At 61.9% G+C, this 19,654-nt stretch overlaps 1 protein-coding gene across 5 annotated transcripts in view; it reads right to left on the reverse strand.

Moving 5' to 3' along the window:
* MGRN1 (mahogunin ring finger 1) overlaps nt 1-19,654 on the reverse strand; it is a 52,017-nt gene that overhangs the window by 9,977 nt on the left and 22,386 nt on the right. For all 5 annotated transcript variants that reach the window (XM_070063993.1, XM_070063990.1, XM_070063991.1 and 2 more), the window contains exons 2-11: nt 18,216-18,334; nt 15,202-15,290; nt 14,552-14,698; nt 11,261-11,378; nt 9,332-9,398; nt 7,386-7,435; nt 5,264-5,311; nt 4,003-4,071; nt 1,872-2,031; nt 770-879 (exon numbers count right to left, since the gene is read on the reverse strand). In XM_070063993.1, the coding sequence (XP_069920094.1) occupies nt 770-879; nt 1,872-2,031; nt 4,003-4,071; nt 5,264-5,311; nt 7,386-7,435; nt 9,332-9,398; nt 11,261-11,378; nt 14,552-14,698; nt 15,202-15,290; nt 18,216-18,308 (951 nt within the window). In that variant the 5' untranslated portion in view covers nt 18,309-18,334. The remainder of the gene's footprint in view (nt 1-769; nt 880-1,871; nt 2,032-4,002; nt 4,072-5,263; nt 5,312-7,385; nt 7,436-9,331; nt 9,399-11,260; nt 11,379-14,551; nt 14,699-15,201; nt 15,291-18,215; nt 18,335-19,654) is intronic.

Genomic DNA, 19,654 nt, shown 5'->3' on the forward strand with positions numbered 1-19,654 from the left:
TGGCACCCCGACCGGGACTAGAACCCGGGGTGCCGGGGCCGCAGGCGGAGGATTAGCCTAGTGAGCCGCGGCGCCGGCCCCTATTGCTCTATTTCTAATCCAGCTCCCTGCTAATGTGCCGGGGAAAGCAGCAGAAGACGTGATGGGCCTCTGCACCCACACGGGAGACCCGGATGGAGGTCAGGCTCCAGTTCAGCTGCCTGCCCCGCCCCGCCCCACCCAGCCCCGCCTTGCAGCCACCTGGAAAATGAAGCACACATGGAAGAGCTCTCACTCTGCTTTTCAAATAAGTAAGTCTTTTTAAAAAGAGAAAAAATGATTTTGGTACCAACAAAAGGCTGAAATGCACACATACGCAGGGTTTTTAAAACTTCACAAGAAACGTGTGCACATCAGGAGACTATGTGGGATTTTCAACATTTTTTGTCCCAAAATTAGTCAACCCTTGAATTCCATTTCCTCCACACTTTGCAGTCTGCTCACTACCCAACCCACCTGCTTGCTCTCCTCCCGTCCTCGCCCCTCCACATCCGAGCGTCTTTAGGGAAGTGAAGAGTGTGACCCCAGCCTGCCGGAAGCCAGAGCTATGCAGCAATCCCAGGGGGCCGAGCTCACAGGCCCTGGGGGCTCCCAGGCTGGGCGCAATGGCGGAACCTGCCTGTCTCCTGTCACCAGCACCGAGCCATGAACTCAGCAGCAGCCAAGGATCACCCCAGCAGCCGCGGCTCTCGGGCCCAGCCCGGCCCGGCCAGGCAGGAAGGGTACTTACAGAGTGCTCATCGTGGTCCACGCTCTGGGCCAGGACGGGGCTGAAGGAGATGGGAGACAGGGCCCCTGGCTTCTTCCGCACAGCTCGGATCTGCAGGAGGGCCCGGAACGCTGCGGCAGGCAAGGACTCACGTCAGTCGGCAGGGCACCTCCAGCAGGTTCCCGCCTGCACCGGCCACCCCACTGGTCCCCACTGCAGTCCTGGGACGAGTCACACATCCGGACTGCAGGCTGAAGTGACCTTAACAAAATGGCCTGCGCAGAGAAGCCACGGGCAGGACCAAGGCTCAGCCCTCGACACAGCTCCTGGACACCCAGCACTTCCCGCCAAGGCCCACCCCAGCCGGCTCCCTGGTCCTCAGCTCCGGCGCCGCAGCCTGTTCCGCAGACGGAGGCCAGCGGGGCTCCACTGCGCTGCCTGCCACCACTCAGGCTCGCCTGGAGCGTCCTGGCCCACTGGCAGCACTCACGCAGCCTCCATGGCCACCTGGCTCACAGGGACAACCACGGTGGCACAGACCCCGCCTCTGCCTCCGCCTAGCTGCAACCTCGGGGAAGCCCTCGGGGTCCAGCAGCAGCAGCAGGCACTCAGCCCACCTCACACACAGCCCACGCCCTGGTTCCAGGGCTCAGCAACCCACCAGATGGAAGCTTCCTCCCTGACCACACCTCGTCCCTCACGGCCAGGACCTAAGTGGGTGTCTCCTCTTCACTGGGGGGCTTGCACCAACAAAGTCCAGCTTCCCTCAAGGGAGAGACGAACGCTCACTCAGAATGGTGCCCAGGGCACCGAGTCCCCGCCAACTTCCTGCCTACCACCCTGTCCTGGTTCCCCTCCCTGCTGTCCTGTGCAGTCAACCGTCACCACGGACTCCTGCCCTGAAGCACCTCTGGGGCGCCTCCCGGAGCCGGAGCACAGGGCAGAGGAGGGCCCAGGGCTCTCGCAAAGCACCCCGACGCCTTGTGCAGCAGGTGAGGGAGCCATGGCCCTTCCTTTCCTTGGGTCACAAGGGACCTGTGGCCCCGGGTCTACCCTGGTCCGGGACTGCGGCGGCGTGGCCGTCACCTCCAGAGCCTTCCGAGGAGCAGGGCCCAGCACTCACGCAGCCGGCAGATGGGGCAGTTGTTGGCCTGGTAGCGCAGCGTGTCGGCGCACGAGGTGCACAGACACAGGTGGCGGCAGGGCAGGATCAGCGTGTCTCGGAGGTCGGACAGGCACACCACACATTCGTTGCTATTGTCACTGTTCTCATCATCCGCGGGCTGCGGGGACAAGGGCCTGTGGGTCAGGGCCGCCCAGGCGGCAGGCCCAGGGAGAGCGGGTCACTGACGGGCAGAACGCCGGGGCCCCTGCAGAGGTAGGGCCGTGCCCTCACCCACCCAAACCTCAGGAACCTGGGGATTGTGTTCCTGGGACCCAAAGAGGAAACGTGGGAGAGACAGACACACTCGGCTAAGGGGCCGTCTTCACAACCTGGCAGCCTAGCGGCCACGCCTGCAACACAGCTTCCAGAGACCACGTCAGCACCTGACGAGCACCGCACCGTCTGAAACAGGAACGCGCACGTGGCGGTCACGCCTGTCTATGACGTGCTGGGACGTGCCGTCTCTGTGAGTCAAGCACCTGTGACGTGCCTGTGTCTGTAACAAGCCTGCCTCTGAGTGACAGCCTGTGATGAGCCTGTCTTTGGGTGATGCATCTGTGTCCGTACCGAGACTGTCTCCCAGTGATGCGCCTGTAACCCACCTGGCTGAGATGCACCTGTGACGCACCTGTGTCTGTAACGAGGCTGTCCCTGAGTGATGTGCCTGTGACACGCCTGTGTTTGTAATGAGGCTGTCTGAGTGACAACCTGCAATATACCTGTCTCCAAGTGATGCGCCTGTAACACACCTGGCTGAGTGATGCACCTGTGACTGTAACGAGCCTGTCTCCAAGGGACAGCCTGTCTGATGTGTCTGTGTGAGACATACTTGTCTTTGTGAGTGATGTGCCTGTCTCTGTGAATGATTATTTCACTGGGCCCAGCCACATCCACTTGCCTCCAAGTTGTCTCGGCTGCGTCTGCATTCTGAGGGCAGTGCCTCCAGAAAGCTGGCTGGCCCCTGACATAAACCCTGGGAGGGGTCAAGGCTCCCTGCTCTCCCGGCTTCTGGCTGGTTCCGGCTGTCCTGGACCCAAATACCACACCACAAACGGTATGAGCCATTCACAGAAATTCTGGTCTACAGCTGTACCACCCGAAACACGCCCGATCTCGTCTCGTCTCGGAAGGTAAGCAGGGTCGGGCACAGGAGGGGGACGTGGAAGAACAGGCAGCGGTTTCCCACGTGCCAGTGTGCCTTAAAATACGATGGAAATGCAACCAGTCTAGGCTGCGCTTCCCCGGCTGCCCTAGACCACGCCCGGCTGTCGGCCACCACGGGCTCCTTCCAGAAAGCCTGTCCCTCCACCAACAACTGCAGGCAGGCAGGGGGAAGCCAGCAGGGCAGCACCGGCTCACAGCCTAAGGTTGCCAGGCCAACCCCACAAGGACCAGGGGCTGTGCCTCTTGCCCAGGCTGCCCTAGATGGGGATGGCTATTTCCAGAAAAAGCCAGTGACAGTGCTGGGAAGAGAACAAAACGTCCTATAAGTGAACTTCCGGAACAGGAATTATCCTGGGGCAAGCCTGCGGCCGGCAGGCACCTGCCGCTAAGGTGCCTGCATCCCAGGTGGAGGTGCCCGGTGACGCCCAGCTCTGGCTCCCGACTCCAGCCCCCGAGCACAGACTCCAGGAGGCAGAGGTGCTGACTCAGGTAACTGGGTTCCCGCCATCCACGTGGGAGACCCGGATAGCACTCGGGCTCCCGGCTTTGGCCCCCTCGGCTCCCAGCCTGAGAGAGAGCTGGAGGACGGGCGCTCTGGCTGCTGTCCATCCATCAAACAAGGAAGTAACTACGTGCTTAAAAGCTAGGTTCCAGGGAAGGCGGGAAGGAGCCCCACCCGTTCACCATCAACCCTGGGTGCCCTGGGCAACCGCAGCAAGTCACACCCCGCAAGTGGCCACCACGGGTGACACCAAGTCTCACACCCCACAAGTGACCACCATGGGTGACAGCAGCAAGCCACACCCCACGAGTAGCCTCCATGGGTGACAGCAGCAAGCCACACCCCTCGAGTGGCCGCCACGGGGCAGGAGGAAGCGCAGGTGCGTGGCCGGCCGAGCCACGGCAGGCGCGTCACAGGACACACCTTGGTCTCCTGGTTGTTCTTGTTCTCGATGCCGTAGATCTCCTGCAGCAGGTAGCTGACCCGGTCCACCTGGAGAGCAGAGAGGAACGCTGGGCCCTCGCCTGCCCCCACGCGAGGATGCCCTCACCCCCCCAACAAGGTGCCAGGCTGAGGTCCCAGGGCAGCTGTGGCTGGGAATTCTGTGGGGCCTGATGCCAGGCAAAGCCTGGGGCAGGAAATCTGCCACGCGCCCAGCCTGCTGACAGCGCAGGAAGCAGGAAGCAGGCCGTGGGCTGGCAGTCCTGCCCCAGACAGCCCTGCGTCAAGCTCTACGTGGATCAGAACCACACTCCGCCCACCAGCCACGCCTCCAGGGAAAGCCCAGAGCCACCGCCGCCAGCCCCACAGGACCTGACGCTGGGAGACACCAGATGGCAGCTGACGCAGCCACAGCTTTCCAGAACCTCCTACAGGAGGCCTGACCACAGCTCTGGTTAAGGGTCCCAGGCGATCTCTCTCCTGGCCTGCCACTCGCTCCCCACCTCATGGCCTCATGCTGACCATGCTCCTAAGTGACCACAGTTGCTAGATCTCCCGTAGTTCAGGGACCAGGGCACCCCAGGGGGCCCGAAGCTTGCTGGGCAGTACCCCTAGACAACACCCAGCCACACGGGCGTCTCCAGCCCCAGGGCATCTTCACAGTCTGCACCTCCCAGAGTTCCCTCCCTTCTTCCCAGGACAGATCTGACCGTGGCTCTGGGACACAGACCCCGGCCAAGGCCTGCTCCCCACTCTACGTTGCCACGGAGCCGCGTGGGAGCCAGCAGCAGGAACGTCCCGGTGTGTGAACAGGCACAGACTGACCCCAAAGCGAAGACGTGCCGAGTCCAGCTCCCATTAGCACCAGGGTTTCTCACCCTCCTCTCGTGAGCTGCAGAGGCCGGTCCAGGCCGCCACCTGCTGCCGGGGTCAGGCTCCCGTCTTCCTCCCATCACCTTCCTTCCTCCCTCTATGCGTTCACTCATCAACTATGTACTGGCTGCTGGCTTCTCGGTACCATGGCTCAACTGGGCAAGACCTGGGGCCTCCAAGAGCCGCTGCTGGCACAGGTGGGCATTCAGCACCCAGTCCCAGGGCGAACAGCCAGAGCTCGGAGCCCCACAGGGAGCTGCAGCAGCTGTCTGGGCAGCACCTTCGGCCCGGCCCTCGCGTGCCAATCCCGCCCCCGGAGGCGCGTGCGGCGTTCTCATCCCAGGGCGAGGCTACTGTGTGTGAGACTTACGATCTGCTTCTGCTTTAGAGGCTTCACGGAGAAGCTGCCGTCCACGTGCTGCAGGCAAAGACACAGACGTTAACTCCCCGTGGGCTCCGCGCCCTCCCGCTCAGCGGGCTGGAGGCTCTTCCCTGCTGGGGAACCTATCCCCTGCTCGGAAAAGGAGGGACACGCAGACCAGACCTGGAGAACCTGCTAGCAGCACAGCCTCTGGCCCTGCCCCGCCCAACAGAAGTCAACTCAAGTTCAAGGCCATTCAGCCAAGTTCAGGCCTCCTGGACACACAGGACAGAGGAAGCCAAAGTTAGCAACAGTCAAGCTCTCGCCCTCAAAGGGCCTGACCGGGCTAGGAAGTCAGCACGGAGTAGAAACAGCAAACACGACACTCTGACACCCATGACCTGAGCAAGCGTGTTCCGTGGGACCCATGGAAACACGGCGCTCAGAACTCAACAGTTAACTACGCCACCAGATCTGAGAACTTGCCACAGTGCTCTGATCCCTTCCGCGGCAACCAGACCAGCACTCCAGGTTTTTGAAGGCTGGTGGGTTCTTACAGAAATTTCCAGAATGGGGGCCGGCGCTGTGGCTCAGTGGGTTAACGCTCTGGCCTGAAGCGCCAGCATCCCATATGGGTGTCGGTTCGAGACCCAGCTGCTCCACTTCTGATCCCGCTCTCTGCTTTGGCCTGGGAAAGCAGTGGGAGATGGCCCAAGTCTTTGGACCCCTGCGCCCACATGAGAGACCCGGAGGAAGCTCCTGGCTCCTGGCTCCAGATTGGCGAAGCTTCAGCCGTTGCAGCCAATCGGGGAGTGAACCGTCAGATGGAAGACCTCTCTCGCTCTCGCTCTCTCTGCTTCTCTATGTAACTCTGACTTTCAAATTAAATCTTAAAAAAAAAAAAAAAAAATTTCCAGAATGGAGGACTCCAAAAAGAAAAGTTTCTCCCCGGGCTCTACACGGGAAGCGAATGCGAAGTCTGCCAGCGATGCCCATCTGCCTCGGCCAGAGAACACAGACGTGGGAACGGCTACCGCCTCCTCCGAGACCCCTCGCCAAGGGCACCCGGGCACCGCCGCCTGCACCCCAGCTCGGGGAGGCAGACCACCTCGCCACAGGACAGACAGACCCGGGATGCTCTGCAAAGACCCCGGTCACAGGAGGCTCGAGGCCCGGCACTGCAAGCATTCAAGGGCCGCAGGTGCACGCGGGCACGGGAGCCCGTCGTCAGCAGGACACCAGCGCGGTGGACACGGACAACACACAGCCAAGCCTGTGCCCTGCAGGCCTTCACAAGGGCAGTGTGCTGGCACAGGCCCGGGAGCACGGACGCCCTCCGCCGTGGCACGGCCAGCCAGGGCACACCCGCCACCTCCGCAAGGTGCTCAGGGCCAGGGCCAGGCTAGACAGGCCGCAGAGCACCACCAGCATTGAGCGCCCACTGCGTGCCCAGCTCAGGGCACCCACCAGTACTGAGCGCCCACTGCGTGCCCAGCTCAGGGTACCCACCAGTACTGAGTGCCCACTGCGTGCCCAGCTCAGGGTACCCACCAGTACTGAGCGCCCACTGCGTGCCCAGCTCAGACAAATGACAAACGAGAGACAGCGAACAGGGACAGTGCGTGTTTGCCCTGAACTATTATTTGGAAATAGGAACTATCTGTTGGGTCAGCAAAGGCCTTGTGCAAGAGTGCCACAGCTCAGGGAGTACAGTGGGGCGGGGCAGGGTCTCAGGTGGGACAGGTGACACCTGAGGACTCGAGCCTGGTGGGACCTGGCCGCAGTCTGAGGGTAGCACCCTACAGTCTCCCGTGTCAATGGACAGCTGCTCTTCCGTGAGGAGGTCTCCACGGGGCACCTCAGTCCCTGGGCCAACAGTCCCAGAGAGTCCTAAGGACTGGCCACAGCCTAGAACAATCCCCACCGCCATACCCCCAAGTGCCCTCGGGAAGGTCTCCCGACGGGGAAGCCTGGTCTCAGGGCCAGTGTCCTGGAAGTGCCGAACGGCTGCAGACTCCCTCTGCTCCGCAGCCCACAGTATGGAGCCCCGATCCCAGCCACACTTTGTCTCCAAGGCTGCCCCGATGCCCAGCTCCAGATCACATGACGGCGAGGACAGGAGGGCACTCACCTTCTCAAAGGCTGCCAAGAGCACGTGGGCATGGCCAGTCACTTCCACAACTGCCCAAGGTAAGAGAGACAAGAGGGTGGTCAGGGCCAAATACAGCTCGCTCCCCACCACCTCAGTCCCCCTCCCCCAGCTGGCTTCAGGGCACACCCTCATCGCACGGCCCTCTGCCCAGCTCCGCAGCTCCCTGGTGGGCACACCCTCGACATGCGGCCCTCTGCCCGCTCCGCAGCTCCCTGGTGGGCACACCCTCGACATGCGGCCCCCTGCCCAGCTCCGCAGCTCCCTGGTGGGCACACCCTCTGCCCGCTCTGCAGCTCCCTGGTGGGCACACCCTCTGCCCAGCTCCGCAGCTCCCTGGTGGGCACACCCTCGACATGCGGCCCTCTGCCCGCTCCGCAGCTCCCTGGTGGGCACACCCTCGACATGCGGCCCCCTGCCCAGCTCCGCAGCTCCCTGGTGGGCACACCCTCTGCCCGCTCTGCAGCTCCCTGGTGGGCACACCCTCTGCCCAGCTCCACAGCTTCCTGGGGGGCACACGCTCATTGTGCAGCCCTCTGCCCGCTCCACAGCTCCCTGGTGGGCACACCCTCTGCCCGCTCCACAGCTCCCTGGTGGGCACACCCTCTCCCCGCTCCGCAGCTCCCTGGTGGGCACACCCTCTGCCCGGCTCCATAGCTCCCTGGTGGGCACACCCCCTGCCCGGCTCCGCAGCTCCCTGGTGGGCACACCCTCTCCCCGCTCCGCAGCTCCCTGGTGGGCACACCTTCTGCCCGGCTCCACAGCTCCCTGGTGGGCACACCCTCTGCCCAGCTCCGCAGCTCCCTGGTGGGCACACCCTCTGCCCCACTCCACAGCTCCCTGGTGGGCACACCCTCTGCCCCACTCCACAGCTCCCTGGTGGGCACACCCTCTGCCCGGCTCCGCAGCTCCCTGGTGGGCACACCCTCTGCCCAGCTCCGCAGCTCCCTGGTGGGCACACCCCCTGCCGGCTCCACAGCTCCCTGGTGGGCACACCCTCTCCCCGCTCCGCAGCTCCCTGGTGGGCACACCCTCTCCCCGCTCCGCAGCTCCCTGGTGGGCACACCCCCTGCCCGCTCCACAGCTCCCTGGTGGGCACACCCCCTGCCCGCTCCGCAGCTCCCTGGTGGGCACACCCTCTGCCCCACTCCACAGCTCCCTGGTGGGCACACCCTCTGCCCAGCTCCGCAGCTCCCTGGTGGGCACACCCCCTGCCCGGCTCCGCAGCTCCCTGGTGGGCACACCCTCTCCCCGCTCCGCAGCTCCCTGGTGGGCACACCCTCTGCCCCGCTCCACAGCTCCCTGGTGGGCACACCCTCTGCCCGGCTCCGCAGCTCCCTGGTGGGCACACCCCCTGCCCGGCTCCGCAGCTCCCTGGTGGGCACACCCTCTGCCCGGCTCCACAGCTCCCTGGTGGGCACACCCTCTCCCCGCTCCGCAGCTCCCTGGTGGGCACACCCTCTGTCCACTCCACAGCTCCCTGGTGGGCACACCCTCTGCCCACTCCACAGCTCCCTGGTGGGCACACCCTCTGCCCGCTCCGCAGCTCCCTGGTGGGCACACCCTCTGTCCACTCCACAGCTCCCTGGTGGGCACACCCTCTGCCCACTCCACAGCTCCCTGGTGGGCACACCCTCTGCCCGCTCCGCAGCTCCCTGGTGGGCACACCCTCTGCCCAGCTCCACAGCTCCCTGGTGGGCACACCCTTATCATGCAGCCCTCTGCCAGGTTCCGCAGCTTCCTGGTGAGCACACGCTCATTGTGCAGCCCTCTGCCCGGCTCCGCAGCTCCCCGCGGGTTCCCAAGCCTCCCCTGTCCTCTGAGCAGCTCGTGGGGTGCCCCAGAATCTCATGCAGTCCAAGGCTGACACCCACAGGCCCCACGTGCTCCCCAGGGAGGACAGGAGAGGAAAAGCCAGCGCTGCTCACCGTCTCCTTCGTCCACCACGGCCTGGACAACCACTGGAAACACACCCCGGTCCAGGTCGAAGTTCAGCTGAGGGGAACAGGAGGCCAGGAAGGTAAGAAGCCCGGCCAGCCAGGCCAGGGTTGGTCAGGCAGAGCTGGGCGGACGTGGAGATGAGACGGCAGGGAGGACGCGCCCAGCCTCAGGCACCCACTGTTGCCATCCACCCCCAGACCCTGACGCCCTCAGGAAGTGACCCCTGGTGACCGCCGTCGGCCGTGCTCTGCTGTCTCTTGGGATGCACCTGCTCCGGACATTCATCTAAGGGAAGCCTGCGACAGTCACCCTTCTCTGTCTGGCTTCTTTCGCTCTGCAGGGTTCCCACGGCTGCCCCAAGCAGGTCCGAGCTGCACTCCCTCAGCGGTCTGAACACAGTGCCGGCGGGAGGACAAACCACGCTGTGTCCCCGTGCACTGGCTGAGGGAGCTCGGGCCGTTTCTCCGTGACGGCTGCTGCGGACAGCACTGCCACGCACGCTCCGGCTTGCCGGTGTCCACCTCAGAGAGGAGGTGCAGGCTTCCGGGACAGCCCTGCTCGACTCTGAGAAGGAAGGCCCCGCCAAAGCCAGACGGCAAGGGAAGGAGGCTACAAGCCCCCCATCCATGCATGGCCCACAAGGGCCCAGTCAGCTCGGCCTCAGCCTCGCCACAGCCCCTTCACTCTGCCCAGCCCTCGGCTCGCGCCCTGCAGACCAACTCCCGCTGTGGTCTCAGAAAGGCCCTCGAGCCCAAGTGTGGGCGGCCCAAGAGAACACTTGCAGTTCCTGTCTCAGTGTCACTCAGGCCATCAGAACACGGTCACCACTGGTCCACCCTGGCTCCCCGCTGGCCCCCTTGACAGCCTCAGTGTCCGGCACAGAGAAGCCATGAGGGCATGTGGTCTCAGTGCAAAAGCCAGGGAACCAACACATCTGCTCAAGGTTAGCTAGAGACCCGGCTGCTCCACTTCCGATCCAGCTCTGTTACGGCCTGGGAAAGCAGTGGAAGATGGCCCAAGTCCCGGAAGAAGCTCCTGGATCCTGGCTTTGGATCAGCCCAGCTCCCACCACTGCGGTCAATTGGGGAGTGAACCACTGAATGGAAAAATGGGCTCTCTCTCTCGGATACCTTGCCCCCCCCACCCTGGTCTGAGCGACTGGGCTCTCTCTCGGATTCTGTCCCATCCTTCTTAGGGATTCCCGATCCCCAATAAACCTTGCTACTTTGATTACCACTGCTCTCACGCCTGAATTCTTTCTTGCGCAAAGACAAGAACCCCACTACGATCTCCTCTAACAGCTCAACCAGCTGCACCAAATCACCAGCTCCAGAGGCTTCTGACGCGAAGCCCGGAGGGCTTTCTTGGGGAATAAGCTGCTGCGCAAACCTAGACAGAGCGAGGCGGCCGACACCAGCCTGAGTCGCGCCCAAGGCGGCAGGCCGAGGCAGCCCGAGCGGGGAAAAGCATATTCAATGTCCCCTTGGGCCTCACACTGTGGGACCCTCAGGCTCTGCCACCAGGCCTGATGGACACAGGGAGAGGTGAAGGGCAGAGGAGGAGGACAAGGTCTCGACTGAAATAAACAGGAGCCACCAGGGGAACACAGGAGCAAACGAGCCACGAGCGGCACAGCCCTTGCAGGGACCTGTGGCTGGAGTGGCGGGGTCCACAGCACGGCCCAGGGACGGCAGCCAGTGCCGACAGGGCTGCCACACTGCAGCCCCGATGACAATGGCCGGGGCCCCATTCATCCCCGAAGCCCAGCATCTCTCGAATGCTGGCCTGGCGCAACCTCGCCACGCAGCAGTCCACACGTGGCGCTCCCGGGCCTACAGGACAACAGGTGCGGGCAGAATGTGGGTGTGCCCCACACCCACTGGGGAGCGCTCTGGGTGGGCCCCGCCATGAGTTACCTCGTCATCCTTCCACTCAGAGAAGTCGATCTTGAAGGAAGGCAGAGAGAACTGCTGGCTCACCCCTCTCTTATAGTGGACGGTCTCCGACTGCAGAGCAGGGCTCTTGGGGCTGTACCTGAGGGGCAAGAGGAGGAGGGGAGACGCTGTGCAGCCAGGACATGGAGCCAGGGCCTGCGCCCGGGCCTCCCTCCTCCAGGGAGGGCAGGAGATGGCCACACAGCCTTCACTCCTCCATGGACCCCATCTCACTCTGCCAGGTCCGCTGCACAGCCTGGAGACAATTCTGAGTCGTCCACACCTGCCCAGCACCTCTGCTACCTTCCCGGACGTGGGCCCACCATCCCGCTGCGTACAATGAACTTGGTGCAGAGGTGCAGTGCAGGGCTCCTCGCTGCCCCACGTACACTGCCAGCCGCCTGCCCCCCACATGGCAGGGCCTCCTCTGCCCCTTCAAGTGTGACACAGCCCAAAGTCGTCCACCATCGCCACATCCAAGTGCTGTGTCGTCAACACCACACCAGCTCCCCTGTGGTTCTATGCATCAGGCCTGGGACACCAGGGTCTCGCATCTCACGGTCCCCAGCAGCTTCCCCACGACAGGAGTCCTAAAAGAGGGCTGGCTGCGTCAAAGGCGCCCTCATTTCCAATCCTGATCAACTTGGCTGCTTCCATTCAGAACCCAGCACGCAACCTGCCTCCTCCCCTCCGCTCCACACCACACGCATGGTCCCTGGGGGCCTGTCTGGGTTGAGACAAAGGATATTCTGCGGGTGTCGCAGTTGTGTGCAGAGGTGGCCCTGCCCAGGCGGTCAGAGGCGGTGTGGCAGGAGCCCCAGGCTGGGACGCCATCCTCAGGCTGCTCTGGCTTCCCTCTAGGAGCCAGGGGAGCCCGGGGCCCACGCTTCTGTCTGAACCTCAGCCTCCCTGTGGGGAAGTGGGGTGGAAGGAGCCGTGTGCCGCAGCTCAGCTGGTCAGAGCATTTCCCGCTGGCCAGGGTGTGGGCCTGGGCCTCCCTGCCTCTCCTTCGGTACTGGTGCCACCAAGCCTGGCAGGCTGGAGGGCAGGCAGGGCTCCTGCCAGGTCCTAACAAGGGAGTATGGCATCTCCACGGCTACTGGGCCCCAGGGGCTAAGACCAGGCCCAAGACCGCCGTGAAGGCCTCCCCCGAGCCTGGGTCTGCCTGTTGTCCTGTTTTTCTAGCTCTTCTATGGCAGGAGCCTCTCCTCCAGCTCCGCCTCCGTGGTCACCCAGGACAGCGCGGACCTGCCCAGGCTGCAGAGGGGGGTGGGCCACGCCCTAAGTCCAGTGGTCAGATCTGGGCCCCCGGCAGGACAAGGAGCACTCACGAGCCTTGCCTGAAGACCTCTGGAGCTCAGACAGCAACTAACCCAGAGCACCTGCTATGCGCCTCCCACAGGCACTGCCGCTAGTGAGGGCCAGGCCTTGGCGCTGCCGTTCAGTCCTCACGCCAGCCAAGGGAGAAGCTCCGGCCCCCTCGTTCCCAGCTAAGGAAACAGGCACAGCAGTCCTGTCCCCAGCTACCCAGAGGTGCAGAGCAGGCCAGGACTCAAAGGCCCAAGCGCTTCAGCCCCGGCCCTGGGAACCAAGCCTGGCCTCCAGGGATCTTCTCCAGCAGGAGGAAACAGGCCCGTCTCTACACGTTTGTGCGGCCACTCAGATTATGCTCAGTCATAGAATCCAAACTTGTGAGGACAGCAGGTCCCTTATGTCGCTCCCCCTCTTCGTGGAGGAACGACACAGGACCCTGCGCTGTTCTTTCGTCTGCTCGGCCCTCCCCGGGTTTGCTGCTGGTTCTTCCCGGGTTGGCTACTATCCCTTCCACCTCCGTGGAAGGGCAGTTCCCCCTGGCCACATTCCCCACTTCCGCAGGGGAGCGGCACACCGCCGGCCGGCTTTCTCGGGGGCTGCACAGGTGTTCCCCTTAGATGTTCCTGGTGCATGCCGTTTCTCTCCTCCTTTATAGTCCTCCTCCGCCAATCCCAACTCGGCTGCCCACACGCCGAGTACGCTGCTCTCCAATCAGGAGCAAGTCCTACAGTTTATTGGCTGAACTGGAGGCAGCTGTGTAGAAGCTGTTTTCTTCTCTCCCAGCGCCATATTGTGGGAGAGCAGATGCATAGAATAAGTCTTAATTCCAGTAACTTAGTCTAGTCCGAGTTGCTCCCCACACCTTATTTCTAACAAAACCTCCAAAAGCTCAACCACAGGTTAAGTTGCCGCCTGTGCAATGCCGGCATCCTAGATGGGTACCGGTTCAAATCCAGGCTGCTCCTCTTCCAATCCAGCTCCCTGCTAATGTACCTGGGAAAGCAGTGGAAGATGCCCCAAAGTGCTTGGGCCCTGTTCCCAGGTGGGAGACCCAGAAGAAGCTCCTGGCTCCAGCCTGGTCCAACATCAGCCACTGCAGCCATCTGGGGAGTGAACCAGCAGACAGAACACCTCTCTCTCCTTCTCTTTCTCTGTAACTCTACATTTCAAATCAATAAATCTTAAAAAACAAACAACAACAACAAAAAAAACCACAACTGTTGGCCTCATGGGACATGAACTAAATTACAGAGTATCAATGAGTCTCAATGGGTATCCACGGAGAACTGCAGAGTAGAGGGGTGGGGCCGGCGCTGTGGTGTAGCAGGTCAAGCTGCCGCCCTCAGTGCCTGCATCCCACACGGTCGAGTCCCGGCTGCTCCACTTCTGACCCAGCTCCCTGCTGTGGCCTGGGAAAGCAGTGGAAGATGGCCCACGTGTTTGGGCCCCTGCACCCACATGGGAGACCCAGAAGAAACTGCTGGCTCCTGGCTTTGGAACAGCCCAGCTCCAGCTGTTGCGGCCACTTAGGGAGTAAACCAGTGGATGGAAGAGCTCTGTCTCCCGTCTGTAACTTTCCCTCTCAAGTAAATAAATAGGAAGTCTTAAGATGCCCTCGTCTTGTACCACGGTGCCTGAAATCGAGTCTCACTTCCACTTCTGAACCAGCTTCCTGTTAATGTACCTGGAAAGGAAGTGGAAGATGGCCCAAGCACTTGGGCTCCTGTTACCCAAGTGGGAGACTCACACAGAGTCCCTGGCTCCTGGCTTTGGCCAGCTGTGGCCATTTGAGTGAACCTGCAGATGGAAGGCCTCTCTCTTTCCATCTCTTTGCCCTTCAGTTAAATAAACATTTAAGACAGAACAGAGGAAGAAAACCTCTTTTTTCCCCAGACAGAAGGCTCCCAGGGAGCCCGAGACTGACTCCTGTGGTGCCTGCCTGCCGCCCGCAGGACTCACACGGCCACACCGTTCAGGAACTCCTCGGTCGCCTGGCAGTAGATGGTGATAGCCACCCGGGCGTCAGCGTCGAAGGTGAACTCCAGGCTGTAGAGCACCCGCGGCTTCTCGCTGTCCTCAGTGGGACTGTCCGCGTCTTCCTTGTACCTATGGGAGCGGGGCAGCAGGTAGAGGCAGGTCAGGGGGCCAAGGGGCCCTGGAGTCGGCAGTGCCGGGGCAGTGCCCTATTTGGCCAACAAGCCCAGCGATCCAGCCTTTGGCTCCCGTCTTCCTGTTGAGATAGCGTTTCTCCACTCCAAAACCTGGCCCAGGGCAGCTCACGGCAGGGGCTGGCCTGCGCACTGCACAAGTTCGGCAGGCTCCCAGCGGCCACTCATCAGATGCCACCATGCACCCCCAGCTGTCTCAGACACTGCCCTGCTGGGAACCCTGGTCTTCAGAGGGAGTCCACCAGCCCTTTCCCCACTCATGCAGGGGACAACTTGGGGACTCACAATGCTGGGGCAGCCTCTGACCCTACGCAAGCAGGATCAGGGAGCGGGACCTGCTCATCACCCCCTCCTCTTCCCAAGCATGGACCTGAACCTCTGCCCCACACCCCGCGGAGCCCCGAGGGCACAGGGCTCCCGCCTCGGGAGGCGCAGGGTTACCTCACGAGCCGGAGGGAGTCCTTGCGGATGTTCACCAGGCTCCTGAGCGTCTTCACGGGCTCGTGGGGGGCAGGAGTGACATAGGGGAACTAGGAGGTAGAAAGCAGTCTGGGTTCACAGCCTCCGTGGGAGGGCCCTGACTCCCCGTCCTGGGCTCTCGCTCCTGTCCGAGGGGCTGTGCCAGGAGCCAGGCACTTCACTCTCGTTACACCCAAGGGAGCCAGGGCAGAGCCCAATTCCAGGAAGCAGCCGCGACAACTGCACCTGCCAGAGGGACCCAGGGACAGCCACCAAAGGTGGGCTTCCACCTCCACCTGGTGGAGGACAGGGTGCTGGCGCTGCCCGGGAACCATGCAGTGAATCCGCACAATCCCAGATTCAAGGAGGGGGCCGGCGTTCTGGCACAGCCGTATGGGCACTGGTTCGAGTCACAGCGGCCCCCTCTTACCGCACCTGGGAAAGCAGCAGCAGATGCCCGAAGGTCTTGGGCCCCTGCACGTGTGTGGGAGACACAGTTCTAGGCTGCTGACTTCAGCCTGGGCCAACACTGGCAGTTGAGGCCACTGGGGAGTGAACCCGCAAATGGAAGATCTCTCCCTCTCTCTCCTTCTCTGTCTCTCCCTTTCTGTAGCTATGCCTTTCAAATAAATAATACACAAATATCTTTTTAAAAAAATAAAGAAAAAGATTTAGGGAGGGCACACAGCACACCTGTACACTCAGGAGCGTGTACAGAACGAGTGGTGCTTGGAAAATGTGGCTGTGTCCCCATCAGCATCCTGCTGGTGACACTGGGTTGGAGCCCTACGGGACATCAGCATCAGGCCAGGTGGGTCACGGGCACCTGGAGCAGCTCTGCTCCACTTCTCACGACAGCAGGCACATCCACTGCGGTCGCAAAACAAGACACTGAAAAAAGACCCACAGCACAGGAGCCTCGATGGAGCAGACCCTGCGCAGGCGCTGCGGCGGCAGAGGTCCAAGCCCAGGCTCCCGCTCCTGCTCCCACGGGGAAGGCTCCCTGCTGGCCCCAGTCCCCGACTCGCAGTGTGTGCTCTAGATCGAGGACTCCGGCCAGCCTGCGGCTCTGTAGCTGAAACAGCCTGGAACTAAGACAAAATGCTGTATAAAATCAGCAATTATGTTAAACCATCCTGTCTGCCTTTACTGCGTTTGCCATTAGCCTGAAAGGCCTTTAAAATTGATTTAAGAAAGCATTTAAATGCATTTTGTTTACTCTAATTATTCAAGAAGGTATTTAATTAGCGCTAAGTGTGAATTGGACCCTGTTGCTAGCCCCAGCAAGCAAGCATATCTTAGGTAGAGCTAAACCCCCAGTAAAACTGCCATACGGCACACGTCTTAACCAGGTCTTGAGTATTAAATAAAACTGCATATGCACTTTAGAGTAAATAGAGAAATAAAAATAAAACAGCCTGGAAACATCTGGCCCGGTCACACCTGCCAGGCCTGCAGGACGACCCACAATGCCGCAGCCCTAGCGGGAGGGGGCGCCGCACCTCCTTAACAGAGAGGGCCTCCTGCTAGTCCCCGGCCATCATTTCATACCTGACACCCCAGCCCAGCCTCTCCGTGGGACCCCTTCCCCACCCCTGCACCCACCCCCCACTCAGCTCACATCAGCGCAGCCTCCTGTTTCCACGCGGAGGGGGTGACTTCACCTCCCGAAGGCCCACCACAAGGCCCAGCAGACCTCCCTCCGTCGGCCCAGGAAGGCCTGCGGTCCTCGCCCCTCCCATCTACTCTCGCACGGCCTGCAGAGCCCTGCTCACCTCCAGGAGCACCGCCTGTCAGTGCCTCCTGCCGGCTGCCCTGCCGACGCCCGCCTTCCTGCTCTTTCTTGGGGACTGGTTCCCACCCCTCACAAAGTCTGCCCTGCCCCACCCTGCCTCTCTGCTCACCACCCGTTCATGCTACGTTTCCTTTTCTTGTTGTTCAAGATTTACTTTTATTGATTTGAAAGGCAGACTTAGAGAGAGGGGAGGGGGTGGGGGGGGGGGAGCGAGCGTGCCAGGGAGGGAGATTTTCCATCCACAGGTTTATCTCCCAAACGGGTACAGGAGTCCAGTCGCTCGGGCCGTCTTCTGCTGCCGTGCCAGGCCATTAGGAGGGCGCTGGATTGGAAGTGAAGCTGGGACTTTCACCAGTACTCACACGGGACTGGCGTGTGCAGGTGGCGGCTTATCTGGTGCACCACAGCACCAGTTCCTACGCTTTCCTGTTACACTGTCTGCACCCCCACTAGGGACAGGGCGCAAGTCTGACTTCACTCCCAGCTCCTGTAAGAGCTCCAGGCACAAAGCAGGCACCAAAAGTGCACTGAAAATCAGACAGCCGCACTCCACATATACCTCTCTGGCGACTCTGCTTCTGACCGTACTCCGTGTCCACTGTCCCCTGGAACACGGATCTTCTTTCTTGCTTTTTAGACAAAATAACCCAAGATCAACGCTCTGCCTTGTGGCCAGTGTTTGTGGTGCAGTGGGGTGAGCTGCCTGCCGCCTGTGACACCAACATCCCCCACGGGCACCAGTGTGTATCTCAGCTGCTCTGCTCCCCGTCCAGCTCCCTGCTGTGGCCTGGGAGAGCAGCAGCAGGCGTCCCCAGTGCCTGGGCCCTGCACTCACATGGGAGACCGGAGGGAGCTCCTGTAAGGAAAGGGATGGAAGGTGCCGAACACCAGTGAGCTTCTATCACCGGGCTCACAGCCCTGGCCGGTGCGGCTGTTGGGGGAGACAACGTTGCCTCCCTCTCCTCATATCTCTAACTCTTTGGACTATTTAAGTGAATCCTTAAAGAAGAAATACATCTGTGCCTCTGCAGCTCCCACAGGGCCTCGCACTGCTGACACGGGCTGCTCTGTGCTTGGTGACCCACCCTCACCACCTGGCCTCCTCGGGCAGCACCAGGACAAGCCCAGTCCAAGTCACGCGTCCTCAGCCAGCCCAACTGGGACACAGACGGCAGGGCCTCCCGCAGTCCAAGAGACCCACCTGGACGGGGCGGCTGCCCAGGAAGTTCAGATCCATGTTCTCTCCAAAGAGGTAACCTTCAGGGTGGGGGGTGTCAAATTTCTCGCCTCCCATGAAAAAGTGTGAAGCAAAGTAGTTTCCTGTTTAAAGGGAAACAGCGGTTGGCGATGCAGCTCGAGGGGAGCCAGCATGAGGTCGGCAGTGCCAGCACCCGGCTCAGCCACCCCGGCCGGGGCCCTTCCACGGGGGCCTCCGGGTGTCCACGCACCACCAGCCTCAACACATGCCCTCTGCAGGCTCCTCCTCCCTGTCCTGCCTCCTCAGCCAGTTCTCAGCTGCAGCCTTGCTGCTGGCCTCCCAAAGACACATCCACGTCCTACCTCCCCTGACCCCTGATCTGGAAGCCCAGCACCGATGTTTTCCTAAGAGAAAGGAGAGGGAGAGCGGGACCCACGTGGAGGGAAGGCGGTCACGTGGAAACAGAGGCTGCGTCAGGAGGGACGCAGGCCAGGCCGGGGGCCCGGAGGCAGAAAGAGGCGAGGCAAGGGTCTCCCGGAGCCCTCAGAGGGACAGCGGCCCTGCCAAGGCCTTGATTCCCAACTGTGGTGTCAGGATGCAAGACAGTGCACTCCTGTGGCTGTCAGCCACTCCAGGAAACCCAGCCACGCCCCTGACCCCAGCCCAGACACACCCCCTTGACCCCAGCCCAGACACACCCCTTGACCCCGGCCCAGCCCCCAGGCCCTTTCCTCTCAGCACCAACCGTGGTGCAAAGCTGTGTGGCTTGCGTTTTACGTGCACTGGACTCCCCGTGCCCACTGACTCCGTGGCTGGTTCACATCCCTGGCATACAGACAGGAAAGTCCCAGTTTTCCTTTGAAGAAAGAGACAGAAGACACCAGCACCGGGAGCTTCAAACACCTGGACCCACAGCCTCTCCCACATTTCTAACCTGACCCCACCGCTCTCACAGGGGCGCTGGGAGGAAGGCTCCGGGGACCACAGGGCCTGTGATCATCACGAATGCTCAGAGTATGCGACCCTCGGCCCCGTGTGTGGCAGGGACCCCGTGTGGCATCTTCCTGGGATCTCTGATGGAATTCTGGGCCCACTGAGCGTCCAGGGACGCCCTCAGCCCCAGTTCTGGGGACACAGCCATGGCCACACAAGTGCAAGTAACAAGGACCCTCCTGCCCAGGGCACGCACCCTGAGCCACGGTCTACACAGCAGGAACAGCAGCGGGCGGGGGCTCACCCACCCAGCTCCCCGCCCCCTCGACCAAGATGAACAGAGGGCCACCTGCAACAAGCAACAGGCCAACAGCTAAACAAACAGAACACCTGGCTTCACGGAACACCTCGCGGCTGTCTCCTAGAAGCCAACAGGCCTGGATACGCTGACGTGGAGCCACGGCCCTGGAATCCTTGCTGGTGAAAGACAAACGCTGGCGCTGGTGCAG

Source organism: Oryctolagus cuniculus, chromosome 19 (assembly GCF_964237555.1).
Source record: "Oryctolagus cuniculus chromosome 19, mOryCun1.1, whole genome shotgun sequence".
Lineage (NCBI taxonomy): Eukaryota > Metazoa > Chordata > Mammalia > Lagomorpha > Leporidae > Oryctolagus > Oryctolagus cuniculus.